The 22,472-nt window shown below is 40.5% G+C and overlaps 1 protein-coding gene across 9 annotated transcripts in view; it reads left to right on the plus strand.

Annotated features, from left to right (window-relative positions):
• The window catches only part of CNOT2 (CCR4-NOT transcription complex subunit 2), a 56,198-nt gene that overhangs the window by 11,433 nt on the left and 22,293 nt on the right, over positions 1-22,472 (plus strand). For 7 of the 9 annotated variants that reach the window (XR_013394352.1, XR_013394354.1, XR_013394353.1 and 4 more), the window contains exon 2: positions 21,907-22,029. Coding sequence is in view for 6 of the 9 variants with exons in the window: in XM_028747729.2 (XP_028603562.1) it covers positions 21,919-22,029 (111 nt within the window). In the remaining 3 variants the exon portion in view is untranslated. Of the gene's footprint in view, positions 1-17,063; positions 17,134-21,906; positions 22,030-22,472 lie in introns of all 9 variants that reach the window. The other 2 variants (XM_028747723.2, XM_028747724.2) reach the window with 1 other exon arrangement.

Here is a 22,472-nt window from a genome sequence, read left to right on the forward strand (position 1 = left end):
GATCACTTTTATATCTTCCCCTACAGTTACGTTGAAAGCTTTTGGTAGTTGATTGTATATAAGATAAATGAGGCTAAACTACATGTACAGTTATGATCAGCCCAGATTGATCAAGTGAGTCTGCCTTGGAATCCATTCCTCTTCTATCCCTAGTCTTGATAACATTTACAGCTGCTTCCTTTTAAGTCCAGTGCCTTTAAGGGACAGCTTATGGAGTTGCATAGAACAGTCATGGTGTCAGCCTTCTGCTGCAAGGTTTGCTAAACCTTCTGATTCTACTCCAGGTTGAACACACCATTCTAGTTCCATGAGTCCACATTGCTCACGAAGAAGCATTTAACCACATCATAATAATGTGGAAATCATCCACATCAGTAACTTGAATATGGCTTATTTTTCTAGCAATTTGGCTCCTAGCTTTTATATCTCACTTTCTAACACTGGTTCCAAACTGTGAGTGTTGCCACAGGGAAGCCGTACATAGAGTGCATTGCAGTAATCTAATGATGTAGTACCAATGCCTGAACTATTGTGGTCAAGGTCTCCCATTCCAGGAATTGCTGTAGCTGTTGTACCATTTGCAGCTGGTAAAAGGTGCTTACAGCTGTTGAGGCTAGCTGGATTTCTTGTCACAAAGCTGGATCCAGAAGAGCAATCAAGCTATGTACTTTCTCCTGCAGGGGAAGAGTAAACCCTTCTAGGACTAATTTTCTGGACATAGGAGCCACTCACCCACAGTGCCTTGGTCTTGCCAAGATTCAATTTCAGCTTACTTTCCTTTATCCATCCCACCACTTCACCAGGCATTGGTCCAGGGCCTGCCTAGCTTTGTTGATTCAGGTGTTACGGAGAAATGGAGCTGAGTGTCATCAGTGTATGATGTCACCCTGCCTCCAAATTATTTTAAAGACTGCTCCCAGTGGCACCAGGTAAATACTAAGTAGCACTGGGAATAGAGTAGTGTCATAGTGTAACTGCTTGAGGTCCCCCAAAGTACTCTTTTAGTTCTGTTCTTTGGACTCTGTCCTGAAGGTTGGACAGGAACAATGACAATTCAGTGCTTCCAGTTCCCATTCCATAGAACCAGTCTGGGAAGATACTATGGTCTATGGTACCAAAACCCTCAGAGAGATTAAGAAGCAGGAGTAAGGTCACATTCCCCTTGTTCCACTCTCTGGAAGGGTAATCTGTCAGGGCGACCAAGACAGACTCAATCCCATGGCTTGGCCTGAACCCAGATTGGAACTGATCTAAAGAATTTGTGTCATCCAAGAATGCCTGCAGCTGTCCCACTACAATCCTGTCTGCCACCTCCCCCAAGAAGGGATATTTAGTACAGTGGTACCTCTAGTTACGAACTTAATTCATTCCAGAGGTACGTTCTTAACCTGAAACTGTTCTTAACTAGAGGCATGCTTTCGCTAATGGAGCCTCTTGCTGCTGCTGCGCCGCCGGCACACGATTTCCGTTCTCATCCTGGGGCAAAGTTCTCAACTCGAGGTAACTCTTCCAGGTTAGTGGTGTTTGTAACCTGAGGCGCTTGTAACTTGAATTGCTACTGTAATTATTCCAGTCCAAGGGGTCCAGAGCTGGGGTTTTTAAAGGAGAGGCTGTACCATGAGAAGTGTTATCTGTGCTTTGGAGCTAAGCAGTCAAGCCTTAGATTTAATAAGCCAGTTGGGGATAGGGTTAGGAGGGCATATGTTTGGATGTATTACCGCCAGCACTTTGTCCACATCAGTTGCCTGTACAAGCTGAAACCAATCCCACAGCACACCACCAACTCTGGTTTTGGATACTTCATCTGGAACTACAATAATTGAAGAGTCAAGATCACTCGGAAGTCAAGCAACCCTATCCTCAAATTGTGTAGCCAGTTGGTCACAGCAGGTCCTTGAATGCACCAAAGTTCCCACCCCTAGAGTGGGAGTCAGTAATCTCCAGACTGTGAAATATTTTTGCCAGCTTGCTATTAGAAGAAGCAATCCAAGCTGTGATATGAGCCTTCTTTGCAGCCTGTACTGCACCATGGTAGACAAGATTATGCCCACTGACAAGCGTTCAATCTGCTTCAGAGTCAGACTTGCAGCATTTGCGCTTTAGTCTTCATCTAGTTTGCTTCATGGTACGAAGCTCTTCAGAATACAAAAGAGCCACTGGGGCTCCACAACGGCAGTGAGGACACTTAGTAGTGATCATGTCAATCACTCATTTCAGCTCACTATTTCATAGTGAAACTGGGGCATTGACAAGATTATCAGCTTTCTCTTCTGAAAGATCCCCAGTTCAGATTCAGGAACCCCTCACATTCCATCAATCCCTGGGGATAGACCATTCAAAAAGGCCCATGACCTTTCGGGGGAATAGCAGTAATTAGTCTAATCTTCACCAGGTAATGATCCAACTAGAACAAGGAACTGCATTGCGCCCTGTACAACTTTGTTTCACTGCTCATCACTTGGAGTAAAGACTACATTGAGGGTGTGCACTGCTCATTTTGTTGGACTGATGACTGAGACAGCCCCATGGTTGTCATGAAGACTATAAAGTGCTGAGCAGGCCTAACATCAGTTTCTGCATGGATACTGAAGTCCTCCAACACCATGCGAGATACAATTTTGGCCAGCTTAGTCAGGGGTGCATTTGGGCAACAGGGGGCTTGATAGACCACCAGCACTCCCAGTCTGCCCAACACCAGGCTGAGACCCTCTAAGAGAGTACCAACATGAAACTTACTCAGGTTTGTAATTATTCTAATGAAGGAGCTCTCACCCAGTTATTGAACCCCTGTAAAGCATTTCTATTTTATAGTTTAGCAATAGTAGAGCACCAAAGCTACCATCGAAGCAGACAATGCCAAACTCACAAGAATGCTGCTTCTTTTTAGAATGTGTCAATAAAGTAAATTTAGTTTTCCTCCTTGCCCTTTCTTCATCCATTAAAAATTTATTCCTGAGCCACATTCTAGTCTCTAAAGTTGAGGATGCTTAGAGTGGAGTGGAATAGATGGTCTTGTGTCACAACTGTATGTTAAAATCACTCCTGTTGTTATTGTTTTTCAAAACAATGTTGTAAGAAGTCTGCTCCCAACCACACTGCAGGAAGAGAGTGGATGGTCTTACAGAGTTCATGCAACCGACTTCCTGGTCTTTTGTGCCAGATCATTGCTTTTCGGCATGGAAGCTGATTTTCTTCCCTTGCTTCTGTTCAACATCTTTCCACTCTTCGACATATCTATTGCAGCTGTTTGCACTGCTAAAAAGAGGCAGACTGCTTTAAGGTTAAATTTTAAAAGTTGAAATAGATAAGGAGTTTCCATCTTTAGAACAAAGTTTTAAGAAACCTTTGGCTCTTCGGGTATTCTCTCTATATTGCAATTGTCTTAAAAGATAACTAGAAGTACAACATTGAGTACCGGTACTTGGTCTCTGGGATATTGTGTAGATCACTGAAATGACACAAACTTTTTAATATATATATAAAAAATAGAATGTAGAACTACGGTAATGTAGAACTGCTTCATGGAATATCACAAATATAGTTTCTATATTCTTTGGAATCTAAGATGATGTCTGTATGTATTCTATCTCGTCTTCTGAAGTCCTTCATATTTTTCCCCATTACAGTGATACTGTTCCATTCTCATTCATCTAGGAGGAAGTAAGGAGTTTAGATACTAACAGAATATATCTAACACCTTCTGACAGCAAGAGAAATTCATAAGATATTAATCCTGCTGCACTTGTGTATCAGCACTAATGTTTTTGTTTTTTTTTAAAAAAAGTTTGGTTAGTTTGGAGGTTAAAAGTTGGCTCTCCAGAAAATTGGTTTGGATGAGAATGAGGCGGCACTCAAATGTCCGTGAGATTATAGAAAATGAAACTAGGAGGTAACCACTTAAAAACACAGAAGTAGATTTTATACTGGAAGTGCTGATAAATTTAGGTGCGTGTATTGAAGTTGGCTTCCTTTTTGAAAGGTCTAGCTTTATTGGAAAGTTATCTTTCTAAAATGTATGCTTATAGTTTTGTTTATAAAAAATACACACAAATTTGTAAAGTGTCCATAACTTGAGATACATATCAAATAAAATGTTGTTTTTAAAAAGTTGTCTTCTGTTTACTATTGGCAAGGGTTTCCCTTATTTCTAAATGTTAAGAGACAAAGATTAATTACTGGTAATTAGCTTCTGCAAAACTCCTGTTGACAGGATGGCTTGGAGAAGAATTTCTCCTAGGTTGAATTTTCTGTATTGCTGTCTTCTATTTACTTTATTAGGAAAGTAAATTACATTTTAATTCTTTGTTGTGTGGACAGTAGGGACATTTCTATTTTTTCCATTGTCTTGTTCCAGACATCTATTCAAAATGGAATCAGTTAGCCCCATCAGTTTAAAACAGTTGCATGTTTTTGAAACCCCATTTTACTTTAATTGTCATAAGTGCACATATTGTTTAGCTGCAATGTTTCATGATTGTTAAGATTTCTAAGGAAAATACCCAAAACTCTTGAAAACACTTTGAAATATCTGAAGGTAAACTAGTGTTATAATTGTAGGCAGTGACTTAAACTTGAAAACTACAAAATAATTTAATTATAATTAATCTTTCAAAAATACGTATTTTAAAATGGCTTTCAAATAGCACTGCTACACTCATTAAGTTCCACTGATAAGACAAGTTTGAGTTAAGTGTGTGCCAGATTATGACAAATAAGCTCTACTTTTTATTAACAATTTTTAATTAAATTTTAACAATGAAAAGCAAAGAACAAAATTATTGTTAATTACAACGATAAATAACTCTTAAACCTCTTACCTTAGTGTGGGTTGTTATGAACCCTAGCTACCTTACTGGTGTTGTGCACTCCAGCGGCTTTTGGAAATACTTTTGAGCAAACATGAACCATCATATATTCCACGTTCTCTTCACAATTGTGGGACCAATTGTCCTGTGGTGTTTCACCTCCCACCGCCATTTACAATTTCTTATAATTTACATTTAACTTACTAATCTGCTTTACTGCTTTTGAGACGAATGGGAAAGGGAAGCTCTGAAATGCCAAAGGTAACTGGGGTCTGTTCTATTCCCATCAACTTCTCAAAATAGGATAGAGAAAACAACAGCATTCCATCTGTATAATAAATCCCCCCTTTTTTGTAATACCACTTAACGGATACTGGAGAGTTTTTGGGGGGCTGGTGGTGGTGGAGGGAATTAGATCTGTACAGTCCTGTATCAGAAAACAGAGAAACCCCAATACAAAGCATTGCAGGAGTCTGTTGAACTCCAGGAGTAAATTTTGCCTAGGGCAGTGGTGTTGAATCTCAGGCCTCCCTGTGCTTGGAACTCTTCCCTAGGAAACACACCCTCACTTCCCATGCACATCTCTCAACAGCCATGCTTCACACACCCCTTGAATGTTTTTGCCTAGTTGGAATGCTTCCTTGAACTCTTGTTACTGCCTGTTGCTTGCCTGAATGGAGGATAGAGAAGTGTATGTGAGCGTATATAGAAACTAACTTACTGTACGGAGGTATATTTTACTTTTATTGCTCTGTCCACTTTTGCCCCTGGCTCCGCTTACCACTTGCATGTGACTCTCAGAAGGTTGTTAGGAAGGGAATGTGGCACTTGGGCCGAAAACGTTTCCCCTCTTCTGCCCTTTGGGACTAATCCTACTCCTAGTTGGCCTTTTCTGGACGTAAGCATTAACACTCTCATAATGAAATCAGTTATAACCTTTATTTCTAGCTAGAACTTTAATGGGATCTTTGGACCCCAATATCAGATTGTTACCATTAAAAAATAAAAGTGTTGAAGGGTTAAAATTGCATGGCAGCATTCTGCAGCTTGAAGTGACACTTGCTTGTTTTTTGGTTTCGGTTAACACAGATAAGAAGTACTTCCAAGTAACTCACTGCATTTCTGTAAAAAGTGCATATAGGTGATAATTTAGCCATAGCTTAACTTCCGAAATAGCATTGCAAGAGTCATATTGACATTAAAGAACAAAAAAAATTCCAAGAAAGTATTTCATGATTCCTGCATTGCAGGGTGTGTGTGGGTGCCCTTCCAACTCTACAATTTATAATTCTATTCTGTGGTTCTGTGTATAGCTGAGGGTATATAAATCCATTTTCTGAAAACTGTTACCTATCACACTGTTTGAAAAAGTCATCCAGGCCTCTGGAGCAGATTTAGAGAACAAAGGGCGCTGCATAGGGAAGTGAAATCACCTCCTTTCCATCAATGAAAACTTTTACTGGATCAACTATCCTGCTAAAAACTGAGATATTGTTCACAGTAGCATAACTGATGCTGGAATCTGGTGCCCAGTACCTGGAAGCATGTCCCACTTAACACAGCTAGGCTTACTATTGATCACTCATTCTTGGGACAGAAGTTAAGGACTTACTATTGCCCATCTTTCCTAAGTGAATAATATTGAAGTTAATATTAAACTCTACAGTTCATTCTTTAGGCTGAAGCAACTGTTTACATGAATATAGTGTTATCAGAAAAGCTAAAATGTGTTTCCCATTCAGTTGATTTTGCAGTCTGGTAAATGTCTACTCAGAAGTAAAACTTGTGGAGTTCATTTGAGCTTGCTATTAAATAATTAGGTATAGGACTGCAGGCTTTGTCGTACAACTCTCAACTTCTTAGCAGAACAGTGCAAAGTATTTTATCATTGATGAGGACAAATCTGCTTGCAGCAGAGGAAGTGATGGAAAGGAGAGGCACTCCATTAGCTTCTCTCCCTGAACTCCAATTTCAGCTGGTCATTAGAAGAACTATGAAAAACTATTTGTACCTGAGTTAGCTTGTTTTTCCTCTTTCCTCCTCATCACTTTTTCCTTTTGTGTCACATGTTTTAGAATGATTGTGAGTCTGCAGGCAGGGGCTACCTTGCTTTTTGGTTTGATCTTATGTGGGTCCCTTAAGGAGCCTTTTTAGCAGAAGAGTAAGGTAAACATGCTTTAAAGCAAGAAAAAGGTATCTTAAGATACATAAAAACTATGCCAAGTAAGTAGCTTTATTGAGTATCTTTGGAAAAGCAAACATATTGAGGGCAATTGCTTATCAGTGAGGTTTACCAAATAACTCATACAATAGTAAGCAATGATTTTGGATTATGAGAATAAACTTTGGTAAGCCTCAGCTTCTCTTCCTTCCCATTTCCCTTCCTTTGCATGTGAGTGTAGAGATAAAGAGCTTCCACTTTCTGTTTCAAATAACCTGCAGCTTCCCATTATGTCTGAACTTTGCAAGCGACAATTAATTCTAACTGGTTTGTTCAGGGAAACCAGGATTTAAGTGTGTCTTCAGATGCTGACTTCTTTGAACTTTGGGCAGGGTTCAATGGTAGAGCATCAGGTTTGCATGCAGAATGATACAGATTCAATCCCCAGCGTCTCCAAGTAGGGCTACTAAAGACTCCTGCCTAAAACCAGGCATAGACAATACTGGGCTGGATGGGCCAGTGATCTTCTATGGTGTAAGGCATGTTTCTATCAGTCTTAGAAACTCAGATGTGTAAGCTAATCGCCAAATGCCAGCTTAAACCTCGGTTACTGTCACCATCATGTAATGTCTAGGCACCATTTATTTCTATGCCGCTTCATATTTTAAATCTCACAGCAGTTGACAACTTCCAGAATAAAATATATCCAAGCTTCAAGGAAAAGATTTCAGATCCTTCTCTAAGGTACATTTTGCTTTCCCCATATTGATTTACCAATTCAATTTATAGAACTGCCCCATAGCAGAAGGACAGTAGGAAGCCAGGGTGGTTTAGTGGTTGGAGTGTTGGACTAGGACCTGGGAGATCAGGGTTCAAATCCCTACTCAGTCATGAAGCTCACAAGGTGACCTTGGAGTTGATCACAACCTCTTCACCTGCCTTGCAGGGTCGTCGTAGGCATTAACTGATGAGGGTGTATGTGAACAATGTCCTTAGAGCAATAGGTAGGAGATAAATGCAATAAATAAGCTTTTCTGCTGACCTGCTTAAGAAAGCTGAAGATGGAGGTGTCTGTCATGAACCAACATCTGTACTAACCAGATGAACTATTTTCCTGACTGGTTAATACAGTGGTACCTCGGGTTAAGTACTTAATTCGTTCCGGAGGTCCGTACTTAACCTGAAACTGTTCTTAACCTGAAGCACCACTTTAGCTAATAATGGGGCCTCCTGCTGCTGCCGCGCCGCCGGAGCACGATTTCTGTTCTCATCCTGAAGCAAAGTTCTTAACCTGGAGCACTATTTCTGGGTTAGCGGAGTCTGTAACCTGAAGCGTATGTAACCTGAAGCATATGTAACCCGAGGTACCACTGTAATGTGATTTCTGTCCCCCATAACATAGGGTTCCATCGTAGCTCAGAATGCATTGCTTGCTAGCATTCAATGCTCCCTTTTCATTTTATTTTAGAGAGAATCCCTCCTAGAGCTTGTTTTGCTTTATAACTTTGCAGTCCACTAGCTCAAACTTGTCTTTAATCACTAACTTGGAAGCCATAGGTAACCAGGAATCCATTCAGCTGAGTGAGCAGATTGGTGGAGGAGGGAAGAAGTGCCTGGTCCCTTCTTCATGCTCAGCTCAGAAAGTAGTGAGCTGGAGGAGAGAAGTCTCCTCCTCTGTGTCCGGCATTAAAATGGATTAGGCTGCAGGACAGAGTTCTCAGCCTGCTGAGAGCTGGCAGACCTTTTTTTGAAGGCCAGCAACTTTTGTGGCCTTATTAATAGAAATCTCATACTTTTATTAATATATCTCAGTGGAGAGAGAGGGGGAAGGAAAGGTGACACTGTTTCATTGAATCTATTGCCACATCTATTTCCTCAGATGTCTACTGTACCTTCTGTGACCCATTATGTTGTAGTCAAAAGGAACGGACACAATATAGCTTGTTTAATTGTAATTTGAGAAGCCACTGGTAGAAACGCCAGGTGTTCAGTGAACACATTACTGTGTTAACAGTATTTCTTTTGAATATTAGTACTCTATAGTGAATGTGCCTTTTCGTGGAAATGCCTGGATCCTTTCTGTATATGCATCCTTGCTTTGATCTTACATATAAATCATCTACGTGAGATTAATACAATATATAAAGTGGGGTGAAAATTATTTTAACAGGCCTCTTTATGGATTGACAAATGGCTAAAGAACAGCAAGCAAAGAGGAAGGAGAAATGAAAAGTTCTCATAATGGAGAGATGTAAGAAGTGAAGTCCTCAAGGATTTGTATTGGGATCCCTGTTCTTTAACTTGTTCATAAATTACCTGGAGGTGAGCAGGGAGGTAGACAAGTTTGCTGGTGACACCAAGTCATTTGGGGTGATAAAATAAAAGGGATTTCAAGGCATTCCAAAAGGTTCACTCCAAACTGGGCGAATTGGTATTTACAGTGGTGCCTCGCAAGACGAAATTTTTCGTCTTGCGAAGCACGGTTTCCCATAGGAATGCATTGAAAATCAATTAATGCGTTCCTATGGAAACCGACTTCAGACCAGGTCCGGGGACAGTCTGTCCCCCGACCTCTTCTGAAGGCTGGGGGGGACGGACCAAGGGCTTTTCTTCCCACCCCCAGCATTTTAAAAAACCCCGGGACAGCGGGGGACTTCTCCGCTGTCCGGGGCGATCTTAAAATGCTGGCGGGCGGGAGCGAAGCCTCCGCTGCCGCCCGCCAGCATTTTAAAAAGCCCCGGGACAGCGGGGGACTTCTCCGCTGTCCCGGGGCGATTTAAAAGCCCCCGGGAAAGCAGGCAGGGGGACAAAGACTTTTGCCCCCCGCCCGCCTTCAGAAGAGGTCCAGGACCTCTTCTGAAGGCGGACGGGGGGCGAAAGTATGTGCTCCCCCCCGCCTGCCTTCAAAAGCCGTCCGGGACAGCGGAGAAACACGCTGCGTTTCTCCGCTCTCCCGGGAAGGCAGGCGGGGGGGAGCAAAGACTTACGCCCCCCGCCGGCCTTCAGAAGAGGTCCTGGACCTCTTCTGAAGGCCGGCGGGGGGCGAAAGTCTTTGCTCCCCCCCGCCTGCCTTCAAAATAGCGGAGAAACGAAGGCTGGCGGCGGGAGGAGGTCTCTCCGCCCCGCCGCCAGCCTTCGGAGGAGGTCCGAGGACAGTGGGGAAGACGCGCTGCGCTTTCCCGCTGTCCCGGAGATTTCCCTATGGGCTTTCGTCTTGCGAAGGAAGCCCATAGGGAAATTCGTTTTGCGAAGCGCCTCCAAAACGGAAAACCCTTTCGTCTAGCGGGTTTTCCGTCTTGCGAGGCGTTCGTCTTGCGGGGCACCACTGTAAATGGTAATTGTGGTTCAGTCAAATAAGTGTAAAGTGTAAGTGATGGGGCCTTCACTTACAAGGAACGGGATCCTGGTGTTGTCATAGATGGCTCAAGGAAACAGTTGGCCCTCTTTTTCAGCATTTGTGAAAAAGACAAAGTCTATGGCTGAGGATCATTAGGAAAGGGGTGGAAAATAAAACTGGCAATATTGCAATTCCTTTATAAAAATATATGGTGCAATCACAGTTGAAATACTGCAAATAGGTCTAGTTGCTGCATTTTGAAAAGAATATTATAGAACTAGAAAAGGTGCAGAAAAGGGCCACCAGAATTATTAGGGTGTGTGTGTGGAACAACTAGCCTCTAAGGAAAGAGCTACAGCATTTGGGTTTTTTTAGTTTAGGAAAAAAAGTGAAGGGGGCCATAAGTAACGTTGTGTACCTTGCCCCAGCTCACATCCTCTGGCATTCACAGATGACTTTGAGGAGAGCTCAGGTCCACTTGTGAATTTGCACTGGGATTTGCAGGTGTTTCTGCCTGCAAAGGTATGGTAAGTGAAGAACTCACTTTGTGCTGTGTTTTGAAGACCCTCAAAGGCAGTGAGAGGTTTCTTTCAAGTGTAGGAGGCTACCACCTTAAGAGTCTTCTGTAGGTTACTCTCTTTGGGGAATGTACATATGATAAGACAGTCATGCAAAAAATGAATTTAGAAAGCAGTGTTAGAATGAATCTTTGGCATGTTTAACAAGAAAAGAATATCTCTTGTTAATGAACCAGACAAAATTGTTGTTGATGCAGACTGTTCTATTAAGTGGCAGTCCTAAAATTCTATTTTCACCAGAATTTGAATTCAATGTTAGTTGTACTTCACTTCATTTCTTTTATTGGTGTAGGGAGCCATGGTAGAAATTGTTTCATAACTTTGCTACAGCATCAGGTAAAATGTTTATTCTGAAATCTGCTATATTATTTGTATTTAATTTAGTATCAGCACAAATTGATTCATCCAGATTTTGTAGTAATGGGAGAGAAATCCGAAAAGCAGTTTCCCATCCACCCCTTTTTATAATTTAACACATTTTGATGTCCTAATGTTCTGTTGGGATTGCTATATTACATTACATTATTAATTGTGTCAGAATAACAATACAGTTTTCTCTAGTTTGTCTTCCCATTGGCCCCCTGAGTGGCAAGTTGACAGCAAAGGCAATGGCACAAATACTCCTTCTAGGCTTATTATTTTAAGCTTGCTTGCTGATTCTAGCCACATAGGCAGCTTTTCAAATGAGTTTAGCTATTCCAAAAGCTGATCAGAAATCCGTGTTAAAATTCTTTCTCACGGATCACCTATTGTAACCAATGACTTTGCAACATACTTAAGCCACCTTGGGTCATCTCAGGGTGGAAAATTAAAAAATAAAAATATTGAATATTGTTTTTCATATGCGCTGTGAGATGAGTAAATATTACTCCTTTCTTTATTTCATTTATTTGATTTGGTTCGCATATTTTAACCTGCCCAGGTAGGAGTAAATGCCTTCCTCTGGAATGTAATTGATTTCCTCTTGTTGCCATGCTGGATGTGAAAAGCCAATTCAGAAAAGTTACCTGGGTGTGAAAAGTTCATTTTCAAATAAATGAAATAATTGTCTGATTCTTCCACTTCTACTTGATGCAGCCTAACATAATAAAAAGTTGTCAAAATAACACATTCAAATACCATCTCTAGCATAGAATATTTTGCCATATTGTATTCTGGGTCTAAATACTTTTTTTTTTTTTTAAGGGGTTTGTACGTGAACAAGTTGCATAGATTTCTGCAAACACTGTATATTTCAGGCTTTTGTCATTGTGCAAGGAAGAGGAGGGACATGCTGCCAAACTCCATCCCACTCCAGTGCAACCCTTTTTTATTCTTTTCAGCCCTCCATTAGTTGGGTGGTCACGTTCTGAAACAAGGAATGTCCTCTACTCTTGGAAGGGGGAAAGTGATGCGCTGGAGGGGGAGGAGCGTGGCAGTGTGCACCTGCTTTTCTTTGTGCAGTATAAGCCACATAGGGCTGCCATACGTCTGGAATTTCCTGGACATATCTGGGATCTGTCCGTCGAAAACAGCCAGTCCGTCAAAATCCGTCCAGGCAGAATTTCGTATGGCCGATTAAAAACCCAGGTGTATGGCAGTCTATATCGGAAGTGTTGATTTTTTTGGGGTGATTTTCATTAATAAAAAAAAAAAGCTCAAAAGATTCATTGAGTGGGGGCTAAACAAAGCTCAGCAACTTTTCTAAAAAAGCCCGATGTTGTGTACAAAAACTGTATGTGTTCATTCAGGTGTTTAGTTATATGTGAGAGACTTCAGGCATCTTCTTGTGTTAAGCAGTGCTTCATTTCTGTATGTGGCATGTCCATACTAGTTTCAACTCTTTCACCCCCGCCTGCATGGAAGTAGAGAGAGACGAGAGTTGGAGCTGTGTAAGCTCATGTCCCAGGCTTTTCCTAGCTGGCTAAAAATGGTGCCTTATCATCCTATCCCCATCCATTAGTGCATTCTTCTGTGTTAATTGAGAGGACCGTGGTCTTTATGTCCTGCTTGGGAGTTTGCCAAAAGCATCTGCCTGGCAACTGTGGGAAATGGGATGCAGGATGCTGGATCCAGTAGGGAGCAATTTAAAAGACAGTTGGTTCACAAAAACAAATGCTAATGTTAGATCACATAGGCAATTTTGCTGAGAGAAGGCTATGGTCTTGAATATAGAGATTATTTCATTCCTGATGGATGGGGGACACGAGATATCCAGAGTTTAAAGATAGGAAAAGATGTTGTCATTGAACTCTGAATTGTATTTTCATATTGCTCAGTTTTGTATTTCCAGCGTTGGAAAAATATTTCACTTTCTTATTTGAGCCCTGCACTGGGATTAAAATCTTTCAAATTCCTGGGTTTCAGAATAAAAATTTCCTCGGTAGCCATGCTCGGCAGTGTTTTGCTCAGTGTTCGAAACTCCCATTGTTTTAGATGCACTTTGTGACAGGGAATTTCATTAGTGCAAGCAGCTTCTGAGCTCTGGGTACAGTACTGCACCTAAGATTTCAGATTAAAACTGCAGAGTGGTAGGAAAGGAGGACCTTTTTCTGCCTTCCCACTTCCAGCTGCTACTCTTTGAAGACCGGAGAAGAGATTCTGTTAGGAATATTAGGGGAGTGGGCAGGGGCAGGACTAGACTATGTGGAAAATGAACATAATATTTTAGCTGCAGTTCATTCATTTTCAGCTGTGTATTCTTGTTATAAAAAAGCGAGACTAGACATTACGTTGTTGTGCCCATAACCTCTGTTTAAGGTGCAATTTAGCTCCTAGTTTTCATATCTCAATTTCTAATACTTGTTTTGCTATATTTTAATATCCCCATTTTATAGCATATTCTGTGTTTATAAATGCAAATATACTCCATCTATAATTCCTGGGTGTGGGAAAATGATAAGAAATAAGTGATGGAACCGCTGTCTGTTGTGTAGGTGGCTCAGTTTTAATAGTTACCAGAACTCATTAGAGAAAATAAGCAATGATAGAACAGAACTTATGTAACGTTATAGCTTTGCTGTATTTTGTAGTGTGGTTTGTGTACCTTTTGACTTTCTTCAGAGATGTACTATCAAGCTAAAGAGAGGTTTTAAAAATAAACTTGAGTTACTGTAATATTTCTCTATAATTTATTCTTTATCTCAGTATGCGGTCTTAAAAGGCCATTTACAAACGGTACAACATAAAAGCAGTCTTCAATAATAAAAGTTTCTAATTAATTGAAAATGCAGTCATTAAACTGTAACGGAGTCAAGTCTTTTGTTTCCTTATTTCATTAGTTTTTATCTGGCTTGGGCACAATCTGTAGTTTGCAATCCATGGTTTGCTTGTCATTCTTTCTGTAGCTGGCTGCTCTGACTGTCATAGCCCATCATTCCCAGCAGTTTCCTCCCGCATGGTTTTGGTGGGAAAAAAATGATGTGGGGGCAAATCCATGCGGTGCCAATGTCTCACTCTTTCTCCTTCCCCTTGGAAATGCGGGTGCTGCTAAATTAATGAACGATCCCACTTCTCGTTTCCTGTCCTTAAACAGGAGGGTTAAGGAAGCCATATAATGAATGGCAGTTTTTGTCTCTGCAGTAGCCATAGAAAGAACAAAGAGTTCTTAAATGTAAGAGATGGTTTGAATTCTCCCCCCGCCCCCTTTTGTATTTCTTATTTTTGTAGTATTGGACTGGGGCTATATATGGAGCTGCTGCTTTAAGCAAACTCCTGCTGTTACAGCTGAGGGAGCCCCACCATGCATCATATGTATGTATACAGTGGTACCTCTGGATGCGAACGGGATCTGTTCCAGAGCCCTGTTCGCATCCAGAAGCGAACGCAACCCGCGTCTGCGCATGCATGGGTCACGATTCACCGCTTCTGCGTATGCGTGTGACGTCATTTTGACCATCTGCGCATGCGCGAGCAGCAAAACCCAGAAGTAACGTGCTCTGTTACTTCCGGGTCGCCGCAGCACGCAACCCGAAAATACTTATCCTGAAGCTACTTTAATACAGTCATACAGGTATGACTGTATTGCAAGAAGAAGGGGACTGAGGATGGAGCTGCTCTTGGCCTTTAAGGATAGCTACATTGATGAAACTCCTTTAGCACCCTTGACCAGTTCTGCACAAGCCGCTTGAAATGAAAGACTGCAGTTTAACAACTTTTTTAGTTTAAAGCTCATACACTTTAGCGTATAAAGTAACTGCTATCAATCCCTATGCGCACTTAACAGAGAATAAGGTCCTTTGAATTTAATGGGGCATCCATCTAAGTGAAGATGCATGCATAGCATCAAAGCATGCCCTTTTTTCAGTTAGATTTTACACATTGTTTGTGGCTTCTCTCTGTATCCTGTTAAGATCCATATTCCTGGGCTGCCTATGATGTGTTATGCCCTCTGTATGCTGTTAGAGAAGGACAGATTAAAGGAAGTGAATCTGGGTCACTTGCTTATCATAAAGGAAGGCTCAGCCCTTTAGCAACTGTACTGAGTCAGAGTTCTTTTCATGTGCTAGAGAAAGTAGTAATTCCCTTGAATTGTTGCATTAAGAGTACATTTCACCTTAACGTTTTATTCTTATGGACTGGCCCTGTCGAGGAGAAGCTCGTGAGGCAAACAAGCGGTCATGGAACACTCTTCTGTATCCACAGTCTTCAAAATTTAGGGAGGCAAAGGAAAAAACAACCAGTGGGAAACTAAATTATAACTGTAAAATACTGCATAACATTTTAATGTGTTTCAGTAACATTTACATCTATATCAACGTAGTACTTTCCAGTTCACAAAAAGCTACTTGACAGTATCTGTGTGCCTTTTAGTTGATTTATAAACAGAAGTGACTACTGTGGGAATGAGTTCCACTGTTTATTTATGTGCTGTGTGAAGGAGACAAAAGAAAGTACTACTCCACACAGTGCATAGTTAAACTATGCCATGGAATTTGCTTCCCTGGGAGGTGGTGATGGTGACCAACTTGGATGGCTTTAAAAGGAGATTAGACATTCATTATTATTACTGCGTTTCTGATTCATTTCAACAGAAGAAAAAAACCTGAAAGTAAAAAAGAAAAGAATAAAGAATTACATATTACATAATATATTACATTAAAAAATACAATCATTGACGGACTTCCCTTCCTCTCCTTTCTTGGTTTCTTGTATATTCCACTTCCTCTCACTTTTTCTTTGTTTTCCCAGTCTTTCTCTACTCCTCCCATTAATTCTAGTTCTAACTTACACTTCTGAACATACAAAGATGAGACAAATTCATTGTTTTAGGCGCATTTTGCAACAGGGAATTTCATTAATGCGAGCAGCTTCTGAGCTCTGAGCTCAGTACTGCGTCTAAGATTTCAGATTAAAACTGCCACTGCTGGAAGGAACCTTTTTCTGCCTCCCCACTGCCAGCCATTCTGAAGACTGAAGAAGGGACCCTCATAAGAATATTAGGGGGGCGGGCAGGGGAAGTATTTTTTTTTATATTTTTTTGCAGCCTTCAGATGAGGACTGGACTATGTGATTTTACCAGTTTATGAGGAGCAGGCTGCAGTTTATTCATTTTCGACTTTGTATTCTTGTTATAAAAAAGTGTGCCTAGACAGTCCTTTGTGGCACCTATAACCTAGGTTTAAGGTGCCATTTAGTTCCTAGCTTTCATATCTCAGTTGCTAACACTGATGCCCATATTAACTGGCAATATTTCAGTGGCTGGGTGGTTGTTGTTTTGGTTACCATCTGGCACACCAAAAAACAAAAACAAACCCAGAATACCACCTCCATCCATGCCATGCCCATGCTTGAGATTTGTATTGGCACTTGGTTGGATACTGTTGGAGACAGTGTTCTGGACTCGGTGGACCCTTGACCTGGTCAATGTATTTGGCATGTTCCCAGTAAGTAAATAAGGAGCATATAAGTAGAAGACTTGTAGCTAATTTTTGATATCCCTTTTTTAATCCTGTAAAACATTAATTAACATTGGCAATAATACCTTGCCGTTAAATAATTCATATATTGTTTATGTTGTACCACATTTCATAATGGCAAGGTCAATGCTTTTGAAGATCCTTTCAGTTCTGTAAGTAACATATAAATTAGCCTTTGACTTTACAATATGATTTTTCATTTTATAGTGAAATAAAACCTGTTGTGTTTGCTAAAGTTGTTGATTCCCTCAACTTTTCTAATAACTTAATCTACTTCATTTACAGGAAGTGTCCATCAAAGCTTGCTTGCTTCAACAGACACAAAAAAGTTAATGGGCAAAAGTACAGTTTTTAGGTAGGTAGATATTTTCTTAGTGTGTGTTAGGTTTTCTAGGAAAGATTTTCTAGTAATGTTTGTAAACAGATAATAAAGTTTTTCACTGATTAATATTTGATCCAGTCCCGGATGGAAAAGTAACCTGGATGTTTGTAGGCAATTTTGCAATTTTGCAATTCCTCTCACTGATCCAACATTTGAGACTGCATTCACATAACTCTTCAGGGAAAAGCACTGCTCAGCTGTTTGGAAGTAGGAGTAGGCAATTGTTTTCAGTTCCTTGCTTTTCCATCCTGTTCCAGCCAAGCAGTTGAACAGCTGGATTTTAAGATTTTTGGAAGGGGCTTTCCACACGAAGCTCTGATTGATGCACATGTGTTCCTTCTTTGAGATTGGGATAACTGTCTGGTATTTGTACTAACATATTGTAATGGAAAACCTGTTCAGCCTTAAGAACCCTCTTGACCTTAACAGTCCTATGTATAGTTTACACAGGAGTAAATCCCACTGTGCTTGCTTACTTCCTGATACGCATGCATAGGATTGAAGACTTAGAGCAGGATTCAGTGAAGACTTTTGCTAGGGCAGCAGGGATTTCTCCCTTCCCTGTCCCCTGTGTATCACCCAAATTGGGCTCTGGTGGGGCTGGGAGAACCAGAAGGACAATATGGGAACAAGAGGGGGGGGGGTAGATTCTTCCATCTGGCAAGTTGAAAAGCTTGTTGTGCTGGAATGATTGCCACAGAGCTGCATTGAATCCCAGCAAGTTCAAAACCTCATGAGTTCTGCATACTTGAGGGAAATCGCTTCCATATGTACCTGCATATCTCCTTTGATCTCTTTCGGAAGTGGTACACTGTATGCCACCACTATTGGAATATTTTAAAGCTATGTCCTAATATCTTTGATTAAAGAGTTATTCAGGAAAATGTCTTCAGAGAGTTGTAGGTGGTAGACCTCCCTTTTATAAGTATAAGAGAGCAAAGTTTTGATGAGAAGACTCTCCCTCGGAGGAAAAATATTTCAAATTCCTAAGAGTCTGCATCATGTACTAAGGACAGTACCCTGAGCAAACTTGAGGGAGAGCAAGAATGCCAAATTGTTTGGTGTCAGAAGCAAATGTTAAGCTGTTTGGAGGAAATGTACAGAATTCCCGCCCGCCCTCCCAGCTCCAATCTATAATTAATCAGACATGATTTGAATTAAATATCTTCAAAGAGGAGTCTTACAGTTTGTAACCTTAAACACTAGATATCTAAAATCTGAATATGATTTTTGCCTTCCCTTAAAGAGCTTGTTATTCTTACAAAATCTGTTCTGCCCTTTTATTACTTCTCAGACAAGATGTAAACTACTGTTGAACAGATCATATACTAACTACCCCATTATGACAACATCTTTCTCTTAGCTGCTGTTACCACAGCCATGTGGCTATTTGTATGCCTATACTTGGGAATGCAAATCCCTTGTCTTGGCTGGGGAAGGGTACTCAAGTTAATGTTTTCCTTTGCCACTTAGAGGTGCTTCAGGTTTCACTCTTTCTTCCCTTGTGGGAGTGCACATGGAGGCAATTCTCGTGATGAAAATAAAAATGATGAGAGTGCCTAAACCACACTGGCTTGTGGGACAGACCTAGTTTTTCCAAGAATTGCAGAAGTAGGTTCATATATCTCGTTTATACTTGTGAAGAGACTCCAGTATAAGTTATTGCTAATGATACCTATTTCAAAAGCTGTGCTTGTTAAGAAGTAGCCATCGGTAGATGGAGTACGGGTGAGGAATTACCACAATTTCTTAGTTTTGGTGGAATGAGTAAAGATTTATAGTTCTTTGAATTTAAGAAAATCTTACAATTTAAATCCTTTAAAAACAGCCATAGAAGAATACAGTATAGGAAAACTAGGAGGCTAGAACTAATTATCACTGGAGGAAGAAAGTACTTTGATCTTTGAGACTGAGACTAGGAAGGTAAAAATCATGCCTAATGGAAGATTCTTCAAAGAGAGCAAGCATTAGCGTAACATGTGTGAAATGACAATGCTATTATTGCTCCACTCCCTGCTCCAAAAAGGAGGAAATTATATTTTCCTTTGGCTAAATATGGCAACTCTGCTCAGGAGATGGGTGGACTATCATTGTCTCTATAGTTGATGTGCAAATGGGGAAACATTCCATGAAAGTTCCTTATGTTTACTAGGCAACCTTGGCATTATCGGATCATAGAGTTGGAAGGGACCCTGAGGATCATCTTAGTCCAACCCCTTGCAATGCGGGACTATGCAGCTGCCCCATATGGGAATCAAACCTGCAGTCTTGGCATTATTAGCACCACACTCTAACCAACTGAGCTATCCAGGCCTGGGTGATGTATTGATACGTCGCCCAGAACCGGTTTGAGGGGCAGAGCATGATGGTGCCTTCACCTGGCAATATATTGCAGGTGAGGCTTGCTTGGGCCTCCTTACTCCCTGCACCAAAGGTACAGCGCAAACTTTTCTGAGGAACAAGATCAAACTTAAATCTGCTATGGCAGTTTGTAACTTTAAGTGCAAGTATTGATAACTACAAAGCAATTCTGCCCCCCCCCCCTTTTTCTTTAGTGAGGGCAATGCAATGGTAGTAATAGTAGGGTAGGGTAGTGTTATAATGAGAAGGGAGTAAGTTGGCAAATAACATTCTTTCTGGCTTCACAGCATGCAAGATTACCTTGGTTGACTCTACTCTTCTTCACCCTTGCTAGGAGCAGCAGCTGCCACCAACAATTTCTCAGCTCATCATCACTTTGCTCAGCTAGAGTAAAAGAGGAGATAATCCCCTTAGCCTGTTAAATACTGCATTCCATTTTGTAGGTGATTTGTGAGCCAGTTGTGAAGTGAGAGAGCTACCTAAGTGTATTGGGAAAACCTGGAATTTACTTTTGTGTGAAATCAAAATTAGAGGAGTGAAGGGGGAACTGTGGATTCCATCCTACTCACCCCCAAAAAGGCTTTCTTGTTTGTTTTCAGGGGGGGAAATGGATTATGGAATATTTTCTTTTAGAATGATGGGGGGGGGGAAATGTTTAAGCCAAGGTGTTCATATATTTATTCCCCTGAAATGATTTCTAAAAGCTATGTAACACAAAGGCTTTCTGTAAGACTATGTATAGTGTCAGATCATTGCAGCTCCTGTGCACTGAGGACAAACAAGCCCTGAGTTGTAAACAGAGACTACTACTACCAACCTTAAGAGCAAGATGCATTTGTGCCTCTAGGGGCACTGCCATTGTCACAGGAGGAAGGAAGGTTTCAGTGCCTTCTTTGCTTGTGGGCTTCCTCTTGTTGGCATAGTTGGTGCATCTGTTTCTGCCCTTCACTAGGCCTCAAAGGACTGGAGCATAGTACAGGGCAACAAAAAAGAGCTGAAAGTGTACTCAACTTACCTGTACGGTATATTTATTGAGTCTTTGTTGCCTAGTCCCCACTTTTTCTCTGCTGTTTTTATGGAAATAAGTGTTTTATGTCTGCTTGACACTGTGAAGTACTGTAGGATACATAATAATTTTCTGTGTTTTACTAATATTGTTTTGTTTCTTCTGTTTTTATCGGTTTTTGCCTGCTCCTCATAAACTAGCAGAACCAAAGAGGTTCCTTATAGCTCAGGTTCCTTACAGTTCAGCAGTTTGTAGCTCAGTTTGTAACAAACAAAATAAAAAGTAACTTCAATTTCGTATTATTGTCTGACTAAACTGTTCTTTTAATATACCAAACATATATACCAAGATATAAATAATACAGTCTGTGTTCCTAACGTATGAAAATTGCTTTTAATCTGTAAAGGGTGAGAGAGAGAGCGCGCGCGCAATAACTTTCACTGAACGTTAGTGGCTAGATATAAAAGAAGCTGGCCTAAGGAGGACATCATCATATATGACTTTGTTTTATCACTGTCTGGGCCCTTCATTGCTACAGTACTCCAAACACACATCCCTGTTGGTAAAGAATTAAGAATGTTACGACTAAACAGAGATTTGTATTGTACGCATTTCTCAGCTTCCACTGCCCATTAACAAAGTAGGTATAATAGTTGCCTACTTCGTGGTGTTATTGTGAGGACATACAAGTAGTAAAGTAATTTGTGCGTTTTTAGGAACACAAGGCAATTGTTTATTTAATAGTGTGTACAAATGAATGGTGTAGACTGCAGTCCTATATCCACTTGGAAGTAACTCCCATTGAACTTCTGAGTAGGCATGTATAGATCAAACTGTTAACCATCAATAGCTAGGGGACTGGTTTTTTCTTTTGCACTGTAGAATTTTGGTTTGAGAGAAGCTATACATAGTGCTGGGTTTAGCACATTTTGTTTTGTGGAGCTGGAGGTGCTACATAAAAATGAGTATGATTTGGTTCAGATGTAACACTAAACTATGGCTTCTGTGTTTCCTGCTCCTTTCTTTGTCACAGCCACAAGATGATTGGAAACTTTCGTTTCTGTTTTCAGCTAACTGGTGATCATTTTAGCCAAAACCAGAACTGTGGTTAACTTTAACTGTGGTTTAGGGAAACAAATCCTGGTTTAAGTTCGGTTCATTCCCCAAATGAGAGATTCAAATATAATGGGTAACTTTGGTTTTCAACAAACAAATAGAAGCAAATGCTTCCTCTTGCCTGTGGTAGAGGAGTATTACAGTAAACCATAGTTTAGCAACTTGTTAGAACTGGAGTATATATGTGTGTTTTTAAGCATCATTAAATTCAGGAATTGCTTTACTTTTGTTCCAGAGATTAATGCCATATTCTTATAATGTAGGTGACAAACAGCATGTTTGGTGCTTCAAGAAAGAAGTTTGTAGAGGGAGTCGACAGTGACTACCACGATGAAAACATGTACTATGGCCAGCCTTCGATGTTCCCACATCGATCAGAAAAAGATGTAAGTTTTTATTAACACTAACTTATTTTTTTCCATTTTTTAAACTGGTTAAAAATACATGATTTTGTAATCAGGGATACCAGAGTTAATTGGCTTGAATTACCATACATGCTGCACAGAATGTGCATAAGTGTTCACACTTGCGATAAATTGGAAAGCTCAAGTCCTCAAGTGTAGATCTATCCCTTAACTGGAAAAATTGGTATTCGTGGCTAGCATTTAACATATTTAGTGCTATAATCAGATTTCCAGGCACCACCTTATTTATTTATGTAAGCATTTTTGCTCCAACTTTCCAATATGTATGTATTACTCAAGGGAGCTTTTGCAGATTAAAATTTACAATAAAATAGTAATATAAAATAACACATAACGAAAGCAGGCACAGTAGGCAAAATCTCTTGAATAAACAACTGGAAAATATTTGATATCATGTTTAGGTG

This window comes from Podarcis muralis, chromosome 10, assembly GCF_964188315.1.
Source record: "Podarcis muralis chromosome 10, rPodMur119.hap1.1, whole genome shotgun sequence".
Classification (NCBI taxonomy): domain Eukaryota; kingdom Metazoa; phylum Chordata; class Lepidosauria; order Squamata; family Lacertidae; genus Podarcis; species Podarcis muralis.